The sequence below is a fragment of the Protopterus annectens genome, chromosome 10.part0, assembly GCF_019279795.1.
Source record: "Protopterus annectens isolate FY-2018-M chromosome 10.part0, PAN1.0, whole genome shotgun sequence".
Lineage (NCBI taxonomy): Eukaryota > Metazoa > Chordata > Ceratodontiformes > Protopteridae > Protopterus > Protopterus annectens.
The window spans coordinates 1,832,070,566-1,832,089,818 of NC_056744.1; the positions used below are offsets into that span (position 1 = coordinate 1,832,070,566).

General features: G+C 39.6%; 1 protein-coding gene and 1 long non-coding RNA gene across 2 annotated transcripts in view; both read right to left on the bottom strand.

Annotated features, from left to right (window-relative positions):
* Positions 1-2,927: 2,927 nt before the first annotated feature.
* Positions 2,928-11,213, bottom strand: MYLPF (myosin light chain, phosphorylatable, fast skeletal muscle). Its single transcript, XM_044086693.1, has 7 exons — positions 11,060-11,213; positions 9,369-9,461; positions 7,410-7,485; positions 5,866-5,970; positions 5,409-5,487; positions 4,764-4,812; positions 2,928-3,415 (listed from the first exon to the last, which is right to left on the bottom strand). The coding sequence occupies exons 1-7, from the start codon at positions 11,168-11,170 to the stop codon at positions 3,311-3,313; spliced, it is 618 nt and encodes a 205-aa protein (XP_043942628.1). The 5' UTR covers positions 11,171-11,213; the 3' UTR covers positions 2,928-3,310.
* A 511-nt stretch (positions 11,214-11,724) lies between these two features.
* The window catches only part of LOC122814080, a 598,715-nt gene continuing 591,186 nt past the window's right edge, over positions 11,725-19,253 (bottom strand). The window contains exon 3 of the long non-coding RNA XR_006366782.1: positions 11,725-11,810. This is a non-coding gene — a long non-coding RNA (uncharacterized LOC122814080). The remainder of the gene's footprint in view (positions 11,811-19,253) is intronic.

Genomic DNA, 19,253 nt, shown 5'->3' on the forward strand with positions numbered 1-19,253 from the left:
ATCCCATTTGCTGTAGGGGCTGATGGGACAGGTGGACACTAAGATAGTACTGTTTTTCTTTAGAATTGAAAGAGTGGGCGTTGCATTGTTTTGTTTTGAATACGACAGCCGACAGAGATGCTGCCTTTCACTTTTCTTTATGGACCTACAAAATCTATAGTTACCTTTTTTTTTTTTTTTTTTAAGGCTGCCTCCAATGTTTCTTTGAATGTGTGTATGTGTCTGTGTGCGTATGTGTGTGTGTGTGTGTGTGTGTGTGTGTGTGTGTGTGTGTGTGTGTGTGTGTGTGTGTGCGTGTGTGTGTGTGTGCGTGTGTGTGTGTGTGTCTGTCTGTCTGTCTCTGTTTAGGTTCACAAAGTTTTATATTGTTTGTAACCTTTCAGGCTTATCACTTACTGTCTGTGTGATCCATGAGAATTTTGTATGGTACACAGGTTGGGTGAGTGTTCAAAAGACATGCGTAAATGGGAGTGCCTTTGTTGAAGGTTGAACGTCGAGCTGGCACCTCGGCGTTCGTGAAAATCTACTGCCAATCATTAGCGGACCGGAGTTCCGCTGTGGCAACCCCTAACCGGGAAAAGCCGAAAGACAACAACAACAACACAAGGATTTTCTCTTTGTTGTGAAAGCTGGGTTGTTTTCTGTACTTCTCAAAATGAGAGGGTGTGAGAAACAGAGAGACAGAGAGAACTTGAAGACTCCCAAAATGAGAATTTGTTAAGTAGTGTTTTTGGTGGACAGAAGAAAGACTTTCTGATTTGCTGAATTCCAGGATTTCATCACCTTGAGTGCTTTAGGGGTGCCACCTTTTCAAATGCTCAAAGTGAGACTTTTTAATGGAAAAATTAAATTTTGCAAGACAAACCATACTCACAACTAATGTAAATAACTGGACATCACCTTTCTGCCAAACTAAAAGCACACCCTTGCAGAATTTCAGTTTCTTGTTTCATATAATACTAAAGCATTTCAGATTCAAGATAACTGTTTTATGCGACTATTAAAGAAAACTTAGGAAATATTTGTTGTCTTACAATGTCAGGATATTTGCAAGTTTTAATTTTATTCCAGGACACAGCTGCTCAAATACAGAATGTTCTGCATAAAGAGGGACAGGTGGTAACCCTAGGCCTTCTGCAAAAGGACTTGCTATTTCTGTCCTTGAGTTCCTTCACTGGTTGTAAAAAAGACATGCATATCAACAAGTCCAAGAAAAGACTGCTTAAGCAAATGCCCGAAGCTGTGACTACAGCTGGCATGAATAATATTTGAACTGTCTGGGCCAACGGTGTGTCTCCAGAATGCCAGAGACCGCAGTGCGGTGAAGACACATTTTCAGTTAGTGAACTCATTCACGGAGCAAATTACAGGAAGAGAATTTAATCGGAATAGATGTTTCCTGCTGCATTTTGTCTATAAGCACACAACCCAACAGTCCCTGTAAAATCTGTAATATGCCTAAATGGTGTTCTTTCTTTCTTTCTTTGCCATTTTAAGCTTCTCTATTGTGCATTCTTTGCTGTTTACCTAAACAGCTCTATATTCACATCAGAAACAGCATTTCCGTCGCCTGCATTTTTGCTTCCCTATGCTGGTTTCATGCATTACAGAAACAACCATTGCTTGCACAGTCGGGTTCTTGAAACCAACAGACCAGGCTGCATTATGTTTAACACCACAGCACTTTCATTACACTGCCTAAGTAACTGCTAGTGTTCTATAAAGGTGGAAGAGACATTTTTGTCATGTTTCACAGAATGACTAGTATTTTTTAATCGTTAAACTTTTTCATTTGTTTTAATAGTGAGGTACCTTTTAACTGTCTCTCCTGCCTCGTGTGAGGTAAACTATCCCTTTCATTTCTTGCTAAGCTGTTTTATTTTCCAGCATCTCATTAAGATTGTGACATCATATATTAGTCTGACTGCTATAACTTAGGAACAAATGCTCACAAGTTACTTTTTACTTTTGTATTGCAGTGGCCAGTCTCAGCCACAACATCTTTTATTCTAAGCTGTTAGCCTCACCGATACCCCTTAAGAGGAGGGCACTGTCCTTCCTTTTATCTTTATACCATTTTGCTGACCTCATGGCTACTCTGCACGATGAGGTGTGCCCCTCATTTTACTCTTTCGGATTTTTAAGGTGTGCCCTTCATTTTAATTTCCAGTGTCTTTTTTTTCAGTTGTACCTTCAGTTAGGGTCCTTTTCTTTTACCCAATTGTTGTTATCAATAAATGTTTACAAAGTGTATTTCGTTGTTACTTTTGATTGAAATGTACAGTAGTGGAGTTCATACTAAGTTAAAAATACTATACTATATTATGCTATTTTACTAAACTCCTTCATTTCAACAGCTCTGTCTCACAGTGAAGTATTACACATTATACCTTAAGTGTCAGGTACTGGTACACAAGTCACTGGTGTTGGCTTGTCTGAAGTGTTTAAACATGTTCACAAATTGTTTTGCATCGTGCATTATTCTTATCTTGCATTATAATTTAAACCACCGTTTATCTTGTTGTGAAGTTTTGAGCATTACACACAAATGGTTAGTTATGAACCACAATGAAGTACCTACCATTGTACAGAAACCCAACTCACTAAATTTGCCCTGTTTTGAAGTTTTGTGCAGTGCACACGGACTGCTAGTTTTGCAGCTCACTGATTGTAGGTGTCTGTCATTATTCACAAAACCCTCTTTTCCATTCTTCTGTTCATTCAGACCACCTGAGACCCCTACGAGGGAGAAATACCTAAATAAATCTGAGATTAGAGACAAGGAATCAGACCTCTCCATTACGTACCTTTCCAATTTCTAGAATGATTACAGATCTCCATATTCAGACAGACTAGTTTGGGCAAACACACATCACACAGGCAACAACACCAGTGAAGAAACAAGGACCAAGAAAGAAGAACCGAAATAAAAAGACAAAGATATTTATTTGTTTACACATTTATTTTTTACATCACAGCATGAGAACTGCAGAGCTCTTAAGATTCCCATTCCCTTTAAGACGTCTATTACCACCGGGTGACCTCGTTACGGGTTCCCGACAATAAATAAAGCAGTCAGCCTGCTGGTTTCCTTGGTCCAGCTAGTTCATTAGTAGCTTTTCTCTTTTCATAAAAATTGAAAAAAAAGAAGCAAAAATATAAAATATATGAGGCTGAAACAGATTATCTGCTTGGACTGCTTGCAGACAGGATCTAGCACTGAGGGAAAGGATGAGGTGAAATAGCTATGCAGCAGGCGATCTTCAGGCCCCAAGGGAGACAAGAGTGGAATTGGTCAGCGAAGAGCAGGTTACTCCTGGTCCTTCTCCTCTCCGTGTGTGATCACATAGCAGATGTTCTTGTAGTCTACATTGCCAGCCACATCTGGGGGGAAAGCAGCCCACAGGTTCTTGATCTGTTAGGAGAAAACACAGAGACAGTAGAATTTAGTAAGAGCTCACACCTCAGGACATACCATTTTGTTTATTTTCTTGGAGAGGTCCTTACTTAACTTTTTTCAGAACATGGTAATGCACAAATGGCAAGTCTCCTTTTTAATGTTGTCTTTGACAGGGAATAAATCAGAACTGCAACCTTCCCTCTAACAGTCCTCTGACATCTTCCTTGGTTTTTACATCTGGAATAGCTAATGTGTCCACCTGATCTTAGATAATTCAGACTGCTCTAACATTTCTGTTTTAAGTCAGTATACCTTAACTGTAACAACATTATACAAGTGATATAACCTATAACCTTTAAACTGTAAACCAATGAGAACATCTGTGCAGCTCTGAACAGAATGCCTTAATTTAAGAAAAAGCTGCACATTTTGTCACCTGTGAAGCAGTGATCCCATGTCTGACTCCTCTGAACATATGCTACTGTACAGAGAAGGGCAACCCGTTCTGTGCAGTTTCACGTATTTGTGCAAACCTGTACAGCAGAGTGCCCTCTAGTGGGGACTGGTGCAGCTACATTTACTGACTGGAAAACTAGTCCTATTTGGTGGGGGTTTCCACGGGTCAGATACCTGGTACTGTTTGCCTCAGGCCCAAGATTAGAATAATTGCAAGTTGGTGAAAGCAGGTATCATTTGAAGTGGGGATGAGCCACACTGTTGGCAGTTCAGGAAATACCTAAAAAGAATTTTTTTCTGTCTCTTGAACTGTCATTTTGTAACATCCATATACAAACACATGCTGCTGTGAGAATTCCTATCTCTGCTAACTGTACAGGAACTGTACAAACATAACTCCCAAACTTACATCAGAAAATGTGTAGCAAGTCAGCAGACTTAAGAGGAAGGCACGAAACAGTGGAATCAATTGTGGACATGTTTATACTGTTTGTTTACTAAACAGCATCTGTAATAGTTAATAAACTGATGCTTTAAAATGTTATTGTGCAATATATATTGTATAAATTACCTTCTGTCTGGAATAAAAAAGTTTTGCAGAACTGAAATATTTGACAGTTAAGATGTATATGCATGTAGGCATATGGAAAACTGATGTATGTAAAGCCAGATGTTGTGAAAGGTCCATGAGCTATGACGCTTTGTGCTGAAAATCCAGCAGAATATTTTCTGATAATTTAATGAAAACAGGAATCTATTCCATGTATGATGCATACATGCATGTATAGCAGGAAACAGACAGTCTGTACAATGGTGCCTGTAAAAGTTTGTTTAAAGTATCTTTGATAATATCCTATCTTGCAAAGTTACCTATGGATAAGAATGCTACATAAAACTTAGAACCTACCTCCTCTGGGGAGAATCTGTCACACTGTGTGCTGAGAAGTTCTTCAAGGCTGTAGAAAGAGAAAAACAGAAGTGTTACCAATGCAGATTTATTTTTAAAACGTGTCTGTAAGGCAGAAGTCATGTTCTTACGTTTTTAACTGAAAGGGAATGTTGTAGCCCATAACTCGGTTCCTAACACTTGTACCAATGTACACCCTTAACTGATTGCTGCATTCCCATAGTAGCTTCTTTGCAGACAGTAAAAAGATAAATGTTTGTACCACAGGAGTAAAAAGATTATTTCCAACTGACCCCCCATGTATGTCTGTTGAATGGTGGTGTGCTGTTAATAAGCACATTGCCCCTCTGCAAAACATTTCTGGTATTCATAATCTGCCCCAAAATCCTGCCATAAAGTAACTTAACATGCCCAAATCCCACCCTTGTATATCGAAAAACATAAAAGCACTCCAGACACTCACCCCCCCAACTAAGGTCACCTGTGAAACATCTTTGCCCATCACTAACCCCATGCTGGGGACTCCCCCACCTTTCCATATTTAGCAGCCTCAGCTGATCCCGCGAAGACATTGCCATCGCATCCTGTTTGTGTGCTGTGATGTTTTCAGTTTGGAAAGCTTAACAGATTCAGTGAAATACTCACAACTGCTTTTTGATTGTGCCTTTGCCTTCAGGGTCCAGGACTTTGAAAGCACCCATGATCACGTCCTCTGGATCAGCTCCTATAATGAGAGGATGAAAAGAAGTTAAAGGAAGTAAACCAGGATTAAAGTACTTTTGCCTCAGTCCATAGCTCCCCCCAGCCATCCACTCCTTTGTTTTCCTCTTTGAATCTGTCATATGAGAACTTCCCTCTGGCCCATAGAACCTACAGGCTTATTAGGTATTTCTGTTATATAGTTCTGCCTCACCTAAGTTTGTCTACTCTAAACAAATGCTTTCTCTTGCTTCAATCATCACCATTAGGCATTTGTTTTGCAACCCTGCAGGCGTAGAATATTTCTATGATTCATACGACAAAGGGTCAGCTCCCTGGTTGGCAACAGTGATGCTTCGTTCAGCTAACCACAATTACTGCAAGAAACGGTCAGGAAACTCACCCTTCAGCTTCTCACCAAACATGGTGAGGAAGACAGTGAAGTTGATGGGGCCGCTGGCTTCCTTCACCATTGCCTCAAGTTCATCATTCTTTACATTCATACGACCTGTACAAGACATGGAGAGAGTTTGTTAAATATTTACCATTATCTATTTAGGTACTTCTTACTTAGCAAACAGAAATTCTCTCAAGTACCCCAAGCAACAGCCTGAAAATAAGCCCTACAAATCCCTGCCCATCATCAGTTAAAGAAAGAAATCATGCTTGTTTAGATCTTTGCTTCCTTCTAAATAAAATGTAAATGCATCTGTATAAATTACTTATCTCGACTGCAGGCACTTGCAGGAATGTCCAGGTAAAAGGGTAAAATGGTTTCAATCCTGAAATTTATATTATTGACCCCCCCCCCTCTTTTTTACAACTAGAGGCCACTGCTGTTAAAGGCTTCTGTCGCTGCCATTGTCGGATTTATTCTGCAGTCGTTTCTTTTGTTGTAAGAGAATGACATGAGTGTCAGCCTGAAGACGCTTTTCCCAGTATCACATCCTGAGTTCCCATGTTTTCTGCAGCTAGTCTTCACCTATTGGACTGTCCTGCTCTTCCGTTAGCTACCTTTCTAGCCCATTGAAGCCTGTCGACTTGGTGTTGATACATGTTCTGATGTCCACTGGTCAGTTCTAAGCCAGGCCTGTCTGCCCTTTGAAAAATGTCATTATAACAAAAACAATATTTTTTATAATTTTATTTTTATCTGAGTGTTATAGAAAATAATTGAAAAATGAATAATAATAATAATAGAAAGCAGAAACAGTGTTCTGCCACATCACGTCTTAATACTCAAGATAAACATAAAAAAATTTCCAGTGATCATATTTCAGTAGGAAGAGTCACACCTCTGTTGTCCGAAAGATTGTAACTTTTTAATGCTTTTGCCCAGAAATGAGGCATGTTTCGAGCTTTGCATCCTTATATCTAGTTTCTCTTGAAACTTGCTTGGTCATGTCTTAATATTGTTGCATGCTCTTGTACCTGTTTTGCTGTGTTGTTTTTGTTATATCTCTGAAATTTCTTTTGTATTTGTTGTCTTATATTTTGTCTTTCTGCTTAACTGATTACCCCTATACTCCAAGCACCTTGTCTGACATTGCCCTAAGACATCCTCAGTTTACCGTGTCTATAACAAATGCTAAGAGATTCCCACACGTTAATACAAATACTCACTCTACATAAAAGTCATTACACATTTAACATGCTGTGTTAACATAGGGTTCCCAATTTAGAAGTAGAACTCTGGACCCATGAACAGGTGGGTAGTTTGCTAAGCCACTGAACCTGTATGTACTTATCTGTGTCTTACAGATTTTATATACTTCCTCTATATTATATAGTATCAGTTTAGTAAAAGGGATGAAGCCACAGAAATCATGCAAGCTTTCCTTAACAATGTGGATCTCCACACCTCTTAACAACAATGTTCTAAATGTGACAGTGGAGATTATGTTTACTTCTACTGCACACAGCCTTGTACTTTGTTGGAGTCCTTACCCATGGCTCCGAAGGTGTCCCTCAAGTCATCCTTGTCAATGATGCCATCTCTGTTCTGGTCAATGACAGTGAAGGCCTGTGTCACAGTAAAGAAAAACACAAAACAATATATAAGTTGCAGACTTGCCGGGTGAGCTCTGTGCTAAATATAATGTACACATCAGTATAGCTATTATTACAGAGTCCTTTTTCCTAAGAGTGACAGCTAAGCCTTCCACAAAATATGCAGATTTATAGCCCAGTTACAAAGTATTTACAGTCCAACTGTAGTCCTAAGGCCACAAGCCTGTTCAAAACTGACTGTGTTATATTCTAGGCAAGATCCTTGTTGCAGACCTGATCCTAGAGAAGGGGTTACCATCCAATCAGTCCTAATCAAGCTACCCTCCCTGAGATCAAGTGAAGTAAGTGTCAGGGTAAGTGATAACAATTGGTCTACCTGCACAAAAACACTGAAGAGGGATTCTTTATCTGCAGAGCCACTGTGAAGGAAGGCAACATCCTGAGGAGGTTGAGAAGTAAATAACAGCATTCAGTAGGAGTGGAACAAAGGTGTCCAAAACATAGCACCAGATTCTGATATCATGTCTTGTCTCTTCCAGAGCTTTGGACTTTCAGAAATCTGACAGCTTTATTAAATGAGGTGCCATGTTACATGCAAGCAGAATCATGTGCTGCGCTTGGAGGTCTAACTTTGGGGGGGGGGGGGCTTGCTGAGGCTGCTGCTAGCCTTTGATTGCCTTGAAACACAGTCACAGCTGCAAGATGTTAAGACGTGCGAAGGAGAACTCCAAGTTTGCACTGTATGCCATCTGTCATGCTAGTTAAATTCTAAAGTGTCTCCTTTTGCAGGCATCTCTCCTTCCCCACCCCCAAAGGTCCTGTCACATGATCCTCTAGTACCTTCTCAGATTCTGCTGAAGCCCTCAGAAATGCTTGGCATGTTGGTATCGTTTCTACTGCTTAAATACCCCTGTGGCTTTGAGTTGCAAGAAATAAATGAGCTAACAGTCAATGTCCCTTACTGGCAAATGGAAACATTTCTTAAACTGGGGAGGAGAAAGCCCAGGAGAAAAGAAGCACTTTCTTTGATTCACAAAAATAGCAGAGAACACATCCAAGTACTGCATGGGATTGATACTTAAATAAGCCAGCTGACAAATATTTACAATAGAGATTACAGTGGCAAAAATGCTGCATTTTATAATCAGTTGATATCATTGCTTGACATATTCTATAAAGACAGGAAAGAAATCTGCTTTTATTTAAGACTGCAATACAAATATACCATTTTAAATAGGCTGTATGCTTATTTCCTGAATTCACAGCTTGTGTGGTTCTCATGTTTGGGTGTAACTCCTCAGGGACCACCTAGACGCCTCAGAGGAACAGAATGAGCTGTACAGCTGGGTGGTTTCACTTGTTTACCAAGAATGAAAGGTCGAGAGCTTGAAACTGTTTTAGCATTATATTGGCAGGGATTGATTATAAAAGTTCCAGCCCAAGTGTTACACATCAAACCAATGCAGTGATTTGATTTAAGAAGGCAAATAATTCCAGACCCCAGAAAGCAGGGTCTCCTAAATTTCTTATAGAGAGAGGCACAGGATATTTGCTGTGCCCCTCTTAACAGCCACTATAAGGAGCAGACAGGTTTATTGTTCACCTGTTGTTGCATTCCTTCTAAGGCCATCAGACTGCAGTGGGAATACTGCAGCTAACTGTAAAACAGTTTAAATATTGCTTCAGTTTATATTGCTAATAATTATTAATAAAGCATTGACCAATGTACCCCCCACCCTTTATTTTGTTGGTATTTCAAATACAAGGCATTGTGCCCTGGGCTGTGGGCAATGGGGTAAGAGCATGTTCTAGCAGATATGTTAGGAAATGTACGCTGTGGTGCAGTTCTCTAGATCTTTTATCACTGGCTCTGTATTTTATGTGGAAATTACTTACTTCCTTGAACTCCTGAATCTGTGTTTGGTCAAACATGGAGAACACATTGGAAGATCCACCTTCGGCTGCCTTTCTCTTAGCTCTCTTGGGTGCCTAAGAAAAAAAGGAAAAAAAAAATTTTTAGGTTTCAAGTGAACAAAAAACAGTGTTTGAGCCTTGCAGACTGCCAGGACATAGTGACAAACAAATTTGTCTGTAAACAGATGCTCAACCAAACAACCAGAGAGGACCTGAAAAAGTTACAGACTAGAAAGATAAATAACAGGAATGTGTGTGTGTGTGTGTGTGTGTGTGTGTGTGTGTGTGTGTGTGTGTGTGTGTGTGTGTGTGTATGTGTGTTTATAAACGGTTAGACAGAATGACGCACACACACCCACAATCACACATAATGTATTGCTAGATGTACAGGTGATGTTACCTACATAAAAGGAAAACACTGATAAGCATATACTTGTCTAGTACTTACTATTACATGAGAATTGTTTAAACCTCCATTGCTTTTTTGATGTTAGAATCCCATCACATCTGTTGTAAATGCCTGTCAGCCCTGTTAGAAGCTGCCCATTTCAGGAACATAGGCTCACTGTGGAAGACACTACAAGTCATCAGCACAGTGGTATGCATATGCACACATTCTGTGTCCCTGCCCTTTGAATACACACCTTTTTTAGATGACATTTCCTTCACTGTCATTACATTTTACCGTACCCTAGTAACAAACTACGATTTCTACGTTGCCTTCCTAATGAGACACAAAGCCATCTGTACAGGAGTGACAGATGCGTCACTGATTCACAAAGAACATTTTCAGGCTTCTGTAACATCTGACACCAAGTTAGGAGGTCTTGTACAGCTGGCCTGACAGCAAAGTGCAAAGTCTCCACAGCAATAGGTATAAGCTACAACACCCCCATCTCCCTAAGTCACTATTAGGGCTAGCCTTCCTCTTCCATTTCTCAGATAATACTGTAAGCAGTTCCTAAAAAGAAAGTTTTAACTAAACTTAAACTTAGTAAATATCTTGCTTCTATATTTTTAATGTTGCCTTAAATAGTCCTGTGTAAAGGAAGTTGCCACTGCAGGATGACAAGCAAAGAAATATCATCTCAGCTTATTAACCTCTTTGTCCACTATTTCCTGCCAGCTTTATCAGCTGTCGGCTATGTGACCTCCAGCATGCCCAGTGCTACTCATCCCCTTCTGGTTTCTATGCTCTTGGCTTCAGTTTTAATATTTTGAAAATACAGATAGTGAAATAGACATCCTATAGACCTGGGTTTGAGTCCAGCAACCACATATTGCATGTTGTGTGACTCTTTAGGAAGTTATTTAATTAGACCAAACCTCCCAAGTCATTTCTAAAAGAGAGGTACATGCAAATATTAAGCTTTACCCAGTAGTAATAAATAAAAAATCATAAAGCCTTGACTGAGCCAATATCTAGTCAGATTTTTCCCTTGTTGGACATCTGTGCCCCAACTCAGAACCAGTCTAGTTTACTGTGAGTACTGAGCATTTAACCCACTTCTGTGTTCCAGGACAGAACCATCCCCTCCTTCCATGGCTACTGATGTAAAAAAATATCTTATGCAGCCTGTGAGGGAAGCAACGAGGAAGGAAAGCTTGGATTCCCCTTGGCAGGTCCTTCTTTGCTCCTGTGTCCAGTCGGCTGTCCTGTCTGCTTGACTTACCATTGTAGCTGGTGGCTGGTTGCTGCTGCTGCTTCTGTGAGAGGGAGTGAACAAGTGACATGGAACAAGGTGATCCCAGGGGGCTTTATATACCCCGAGACCCCTCGGCATGCAAGCCTAACTTTAGCTGCATCTTCAAGTTTGGCTCTGACAAGCAACAAGGAAGAAGGATCAGCATTTCATTTCAGAAATAGCCGCAGAAGGGAGTGAGACAAGGAGATCCTTTATTGGACAAATAAGGAGGGAAGAGATTAGTTGCTGTGCTAGCAGATGGGTATCAGGTTTAAGCATACTAGATCTGGATGGATAGCTCTGGAATGCAACCTTCTTGTGTTTAATACTGTACAGAGATCAGAGCAGAACATTATCATGTCTGAGCATCAAGAAAACAAATAAACATTATTGGTTGTATCTGAGTGACAAAATATATGTATAGAGTGAAATTTGAGGGGAAAATGCTTCACTTTAAAATGATAGCACAGAACAGCATGTCCTAAAAGGATGGCACAACAAAATAATGCCAGTGACTCTACAACGCATTTGAATAAAGACAGGTTTTCACTGCTGTCCCTGTAAAAAGTGATTTTAAAATGTGATGGGTCTGGTGGTCTGCACTTTTACCTGTTTCAGAACTGTTGGGTTTAGTGCCTTAACATCAAAGTATAAAACCACAAAATAACACTTACCTGAAGTGAGAAGTGAATCTACATTATCTTGGACGTTCATTGGGTGGGACATGATGAGACATTCTCTGTCAAAAAATATGGAACACTATTACCCTTTCAGTAGTGCCATGATTAACAGCAAAACAGGGTAAAAAAGTATAAATCTTTATAGACTGTGCATTGCCACTATCTGTAACAAAAGTAGTTAAAAAAAAACACTACAGGGTGTCAATAGGGGGCTGTTTGAGACTTTCTATTGTGCAATACATCACACACCCTGTAACCAAAGCTTACTCTTTTATGGCATATAAAGATGATTTGCCCACTCCCCAGATTTCTTGTTTCTCCTGTGTACTAAGTTAAACTAGGAGTTTTTATCACCTAGTGGGCTAAATCATACCATTCCCCACAAACATCTACACGGCTGTCTAGTTTATTATCAAATTCCTTTGCAGTGCCTTAACACATAGGCTTTTTTTGGAATGAAGTTCGAAGACTCCACTGCCCATTCCCTGAAAACTAAATCATCTGATGTTGCCCTGAAAAATCATACAGATGTAGTCACACCCTTCTTGTAAAGATATACTTTTATCAAATGACCACTGGTTGAATGGCTACCTTAAATGTACAGACCAAAAATGTATAATATTATTTGCATTTAGAATTGTAAATAACATACAAATGTAGTGTCTCTACATTGCTAATGTATGATGTAAACTCTGAGCACTCTTTTGTGTATGTATAATTTTCTGTTTGTGTTTTGCCATGGTGTTTGGGTCATGCCTGAAAAGGGTCTGTCAACCATTCTGGGTTAGGTCTAAAAAGGGTCTGTCAACCAGTCCAGGTAATGACTGAAAAGGGTCTGTCAAGTCCAGGTCATGCCTGAAAAGGGTCTGTCAACCAGTTTGGGTAAAGCTTGAAAAGGAACTGTCAACCACTTACCCAGTTATCAAATTGAAATAAATAAATAAAATTTCCAGACTATGAACTCATGTTCGCACACAGCTGCTTCTTTCTGAAAAAGCACTTTCCACAGAAACCCTACCAATTTACTTGAAGGTTTCAGTTATGTTCCCTTTTTCATAGATCCGCCTCACAAGTTAACTTCCTCTGTTTATAATTCATAGATTCATACTAGGCTAACTGCATTGTAGGCCATTTTAAGCCTAGCAAATCACACTACATAAGAATCAAACCCTGCACCTCATGTCTGTAAGGTATACATAACTATTATACCAACTTCCAACCCTCATATTAATCTTATGACAGGGCCTTTCTTGTGATGACTCTGTTCTGCTAGTGCCTTCCAGAAGCTGCATTGCTGATGTTAAAGCGTGACATAGCATGATATGAGAGGATGCTGTGCTAGGTAGAATGAAGACCATGAATGTGACAGCATTCACAGGCTCTAAACAGGGGTAGAATCAGTAACAAAGTCCTGCCAAGGTAGCCTTAAAGCAGTGTACATAATTATCTCACTGGCCTGTGTGGAAATTTGCCACAAGTTGCTAGTTATAGTGACCAACATTATGACCTGGTCACAATCTGGTTATTCCATTGACCTTTTGGGGCAGTCATAACTGATTTTATTGTCATACTGACTTAACATGGGATTGTGTCATGCTCCAGTTGTCATAGTGGCATGACAGTGTTGTGTCACAGTCTAGTCATCACTGTGATGCACGGAGGGACACAGTGTCATGGCACTGGCCTGTAGTGAATGTCCAGTGAGAATGTACAATGAGGTAGATGCAGTTACTTGTAGAGTGTATGACAAAAAACTGCTGAGAACAGTTGTGGCCTGTTTATGTAAACATAAAGATTGTGCCAACAGATGCACAAATACCACACATTCACTATGCCACGAAAGAGGTGTCATTTCCCGCTGGCATTAATTCAAACTTTGCTGTCCTTTCCTATTTCCATGCTGTTTATTTTGTTGTTGAGTCATTTGATGACTTTTGTGATAGTCTTGGAAAACAGGACTGTGCTCCCTTTCCACTCCCTGAATGCCACAGTATTGCTTTTGTTTGAACTAGAAGGCTTGTCAGCCAGGCTAGGATATCTCAGGGCAGGGCTTGTTTTAAAACAACAAAAATGGCCTAGAAGTTGCAGGATATTATTTGAACCCACCCTGATGTGTCACTCTACTGTATGGCATTCTTCTTCTTTGTTTAATTGCATAAATAACATCTTGCTTTATTAGCAAAAACTTAATTTTGTAGAGGGGATAACATTCAGAGACTGGTTTACCCAACACATGGACCGCAGTTATAAAGCAAGTAAACAAATATATGAAAGTCTACGAGATTTTATTGAAGCATCTCTTGTGTTAGGATTAATTTTTATTCTATATTTATTAGGATTAATTTATGACCAACTTTTGTATTTTGTTAGTTGATGACAATCTTTTGAACACTTTCAACAGCCAATTCAAACGTGAGTTTAGCTCTTGAGGTTCAAGAAAACAAAAAGATAGGATGTTTCATTTAATTGGATGTGTTTACAAGATGTTTTGCTGTGACACAGACAAGAGTATTAGTTAAACACTAAGAGGTGAAAAAACTGTATAGTTATGACATAGGTCTACCAGCTTCAAGATAAGATTTGTAAAAAGACCATCCAAGCAGAGCTCAGATGGGGCCAATAGTCTGACCTATAACAAAGCCACTGTATGTAGACATGCATAGAGACTGCTTGACTTAGCTTGTCCTCCTTTCTGTTGTTAGTATCACCATAAGTCGTAGTTGCATATCCATCCAAGACAGTGTGTGTTTAAATCTATTGTACTTACTCTCCATACTCCAAAATGCCAATACTTTTTACACCAATGATGTCTTCAGGGAATGCCAGTTCAGGAACACTACTCTTTCTGTGAAGAAATACTCCCTTCAGAAGGTTCTCATGTCATCCTCTTGTGTCTGGACTTTTTGTTAGTCTTTCACGGTATGTCAAAGTTAATTGCCCCAAACACGCCAACCCTATTGTTTCTTCTCTATGTCCTCAAGCCCTTCCGTTATCCTACTTTGGCACTGCCTGTACGACTGTGTTCCAGGAACCATCCACTATTTATGTGAAATTATATTTCTTAAAGTCATCCTTAAGTCATCCCTCTTCCAGCAACCAACTAAACCCCGTTCATCCTCTTTGTTCTTTCTGCCACTTACCCCTCATAATGCACTGCATCCAAAGCAATTTCTTAATTTCTGCTCTTCTAAAATATATAAGATCAGTGACTGATGCATCTTCAGTTATCCAGTCACCTCTTCATTTGAGCAACTGTTCATTGCATGCTTTCTACCTGCATAATTTCCTTTCTTCTATATGACTACAAGCAGTGTACATAGTATCCCCAGGTGTGTCTTAACCAGTCCCAAATGCAATAAAAATATAACTTTATAATGACTGGGACCCACTGCCCATGGTGTGTCTTCTCAGATCTTTACACAGTCCCATGTGCAATAACAATATAACTTTATAATGACTGGGACCCACTGCTCATGGTGTGTGTTTTCAGATCTGTACACAGTCCACTGTGCAATAAAAATATAACTTTATAATGACTGGGACCCACTGCTCATGGTGCGTAATCTCAGATCTGTACACAGTCCCATGTGCAATAAAAATATAACTTTATAATTCTGGGACCCACTGCTCATGGTGAGTATTCTCAGATCTGTACACAGTCCCATGTGCAATAAAAATATAACTTTATCATCACTGGTACCCACTGCTCATGCTGTATATTCTCAGATTTGTACACAGTCCAATGTGCAATACAAATATAACTTTATCATGACTGGGACCCACTACTCAGGCTGTGTATTCTCAGATCTGTACACAGTCCCATGTACAATAAAAATATAACTTTATAATGACTGGGACCTACTGCCCATAGTGTGTATTCTCAGATCTGTACACAGTCCCATGTGCAATAAAAATATAACTTTATAATGACTGGGACCCACTGCTCATGGTGTGTATTCTCAGATCTGTACACAGTCCCATGTGCAATAAAAATATAACTTTATAATGACTGGAACCCACTGTTCATGCTGTGTATTCTCAGATCTGTACACAGTCCCATGTGCAATAAAAATATAACTTTATAATGACTGGGACCCACTGCTCATGGTGTGTATTCTCAGATCTGTACGCAGTCCCATGTGCAATAAAAATATAACTTTATAATGACCGGGACCCACTGCTCATGGTGTGTATTCTCAGATCTGTACACAGTCCCATGTGCAATAAAAATATAACTTTATAATGACTGGGACTCACTGCTCATGGTGTGTATTCTCAGATCTGTACACAGACCCATGTGCAATAAAAATATAACTTTATAATGACCGGGACCCACTGCTCATGGTGTGTATTCTCAGATCTGTACACAGTCCCATGTGCAATAAAAATATAACTTTATAATGACTGGGACCCACTGCTCATGGTGTGTATTCTCAGATATGTACACAGTCCCATGTGCAATCAAAATATAACTTTATAATAACTGGGACCCACTGCCCTTGGTGTGTATTCTTAGATCTGTACACAGACCCATGTGCAATAAAAATATAACTTTATAATGACTGGGACCCACTGCTCATGTTGTGTATTCTCAGATCTGTACACAGTCCCATGTGCAATAAAAATATAACTTTATAATGACTGGGACTCACTGCTCATGGTGTGTATTCTCAGATCTGTACACAGTCCCATGTGCAATAAAAATATAACTTTATAATGACTGGGACCCACTGTTCATGCTGGGTATTCTCAAATCTGTACACAGTCCCACGTGCAATAAAAATATAACTTTATAATGACTGGGACCCACTGCTCATGGTGTCTATTCTCAGATCTGTATACAGTCCCATGTGCAGTAAAAATATAATGTTATCATGACTGGGACCCACTTCTCATGCTGTATATTCTCAGATCTGTACACAGTCCCATGTGCAACAAAAATATAACTCTATCATGACTGGGACCCACTCCTCATGGTGTGCATTCTCAGATCTGTACAAGTCCCATGTGCAATAAAAATATAACTGTATCATGACAGGGACCCACTGCTCATGTTGTGTATTATCAGATCTGTACACAGTCCCATGTGCAATAAAAATATAACTTTATAATGACTGGGACCCACTACTCATTGTGAGTATTCTCAGATCTGTACACAGTCCCATGTGCAATAAAAATATAACTTTATCATCACTGGTACCCACTGCTCATGCTGTATATTCTCAGATCTGTACACAGTCCCATGTGCAATACAAATATAACTTTATCATGACTGGGACCCACTGCTCAGGCTGTGTATTCTCAGATCTGTACACAGTCCCATGTACAATAAAAACATAACTTTATAATGACTGGGACCCACTGCCCATGGTGTGTATTCTCAGATCTGTACACCGTCCCATGTGCAATAAAAATATAACTTTATAATGACTGGGACCCACTGCTCATGGTGTGTATTCTTAGATCTGTACACAGTCCCATGTGCAATAAAAATATAACTTTATAATGACTGGGACCCACTGCTCATGGTGTGCATTCTCAGATCTGTACGCAGTCCCATGTGCAATAAAAATATAACTTTATAATGACTGGGACTCACTGCTCATGGTGTGTATTCTCAGATCTGTACACAGTCCCATGTGCAATAAAATATAACTTTATAATGACTGGGACCCACTGCTCATGGTGTATATTCTCAGATCTGTACACAGTCCCATGTGCAATAAAAATATAACTTTATAATGACTGGGACCCACTGCTCATGGTGTGTATTCTCAGATCTGTACACAGTCCCATGTGCAATCAAAATATAACTTTATAATGACTGGGACCCACTGCCCTTGGTGTGTATTCTCAGATCTGTACACAGACCCATGTGCAATAAAAATATAACTTTATAATGACTGGGACCCACAGCTCATGTTGTGTATTCTCAGATCTGTGCACAGTCCCATGTGCAACAAAAATATAACTTTATCATGACTGGGACCCACTGCTCATGGTGTTTATTCTCAGATCTGTACACAGTTCCATGTGCAATAAAAATGTAACTTTATCATCACTGGTACTCACTGCTCATGGTGTGTATTCTCAGATTTGTAGACAGTCCCATGTGCAATAAAAAATATAACTTTATAATGACTGGGACCCACTGCCCATGGTGTGTATTCTCAGATATGTACACAGTCCCATGTGCAATAAAAATATAACTTTATAATGACTGGGACCCACTGCCCTTGGTGTGTATTCTCAGATCTGTACACAGACCCATGTGCAATAAAAATATAACTTTATAATGACTGGGACCCACTACTCATTGTGAGTATTCTCAGATCTGTACACAGTCCCATGGGCAACAAAAATATAACTCTATCATGACTGGGACCCACTCCTCATGGTGTGCATTCTCAGATCTGTACAAGTCCCATGTGCAATAAAAATATAACTGTATCATGACAGGGACCCACTGCTCATGTTGTGTATTATCAGATCTGTACACAGTCCCATGTGCAATAAAAATATAACTTTATAATGACTGGGACCCACTACTCATTGTGAGTATTCTCAGATCTGTACACAGTCCCATGTGCAATAAAAATATAACTTTATCATCACTGGTACCCACTGCTCATGCTGTATATTCTCAGATCTGTACACAGTCCCATGTGCAATACAAATATAACTTTATCATGACTGGGACCCACTGCTCAGGCTGTGTATTCTCAGATCTGTACACAGTCCCATGTACAATAAAAACATAACTTTATAATGACTGGGACCCACTGCCCATGGTGTGTATTCTCAGATCTGTACACCGTCCCATGTGCAATAAAAATATAACTTTATAATGACTGGGACCCACTGCTCATGGTGTGTATTCTTAGATCTGTACACAGTCCCATGTGCAATAAAAATATAACTTTATAATGACTGGGACCCACTGCTCATGGTGTGCATTCTCAGATCTGTACGCAGTCCCATGTGCAATAAAAATATAACTTTATAATGACTGGGACTCACTGCTCATGGTGTGTATTCTCAGATCTGTACACAGTCCCATGTGCAATAAAATATAACTTTATAATGACTGGGACCCACTGCTCATGGTGTATATTCTCAGATCTGTACACAGTCCCATGTGCAATAAAAATATAACTTAATAATGACTGGGACCCACTGCTCATGGTGTGTATTCTCAGATCTGTACACAGTCCCATGTGCAATCAAAATATAACTTTATAATGACTGGGACCCACTGCCCTTGGTGTGTATTCTCAGATCTGTACACAGACCCATGTGCAATAAAAATATAACTTTATAATGACTGGGACCCACAGCTCATGTTGTGTATTCTCAGATCTGTGCACAGTCCCATGTGCAACAAAAATATAACTTTATCATGACTGGGACCCACTGCTCATGGTGTTTATTCTCAGATCTGTACACAGTTCCATGTGCAATAAAAATGTAACTTTATCATCACTGGTACTCACTGCTCATGG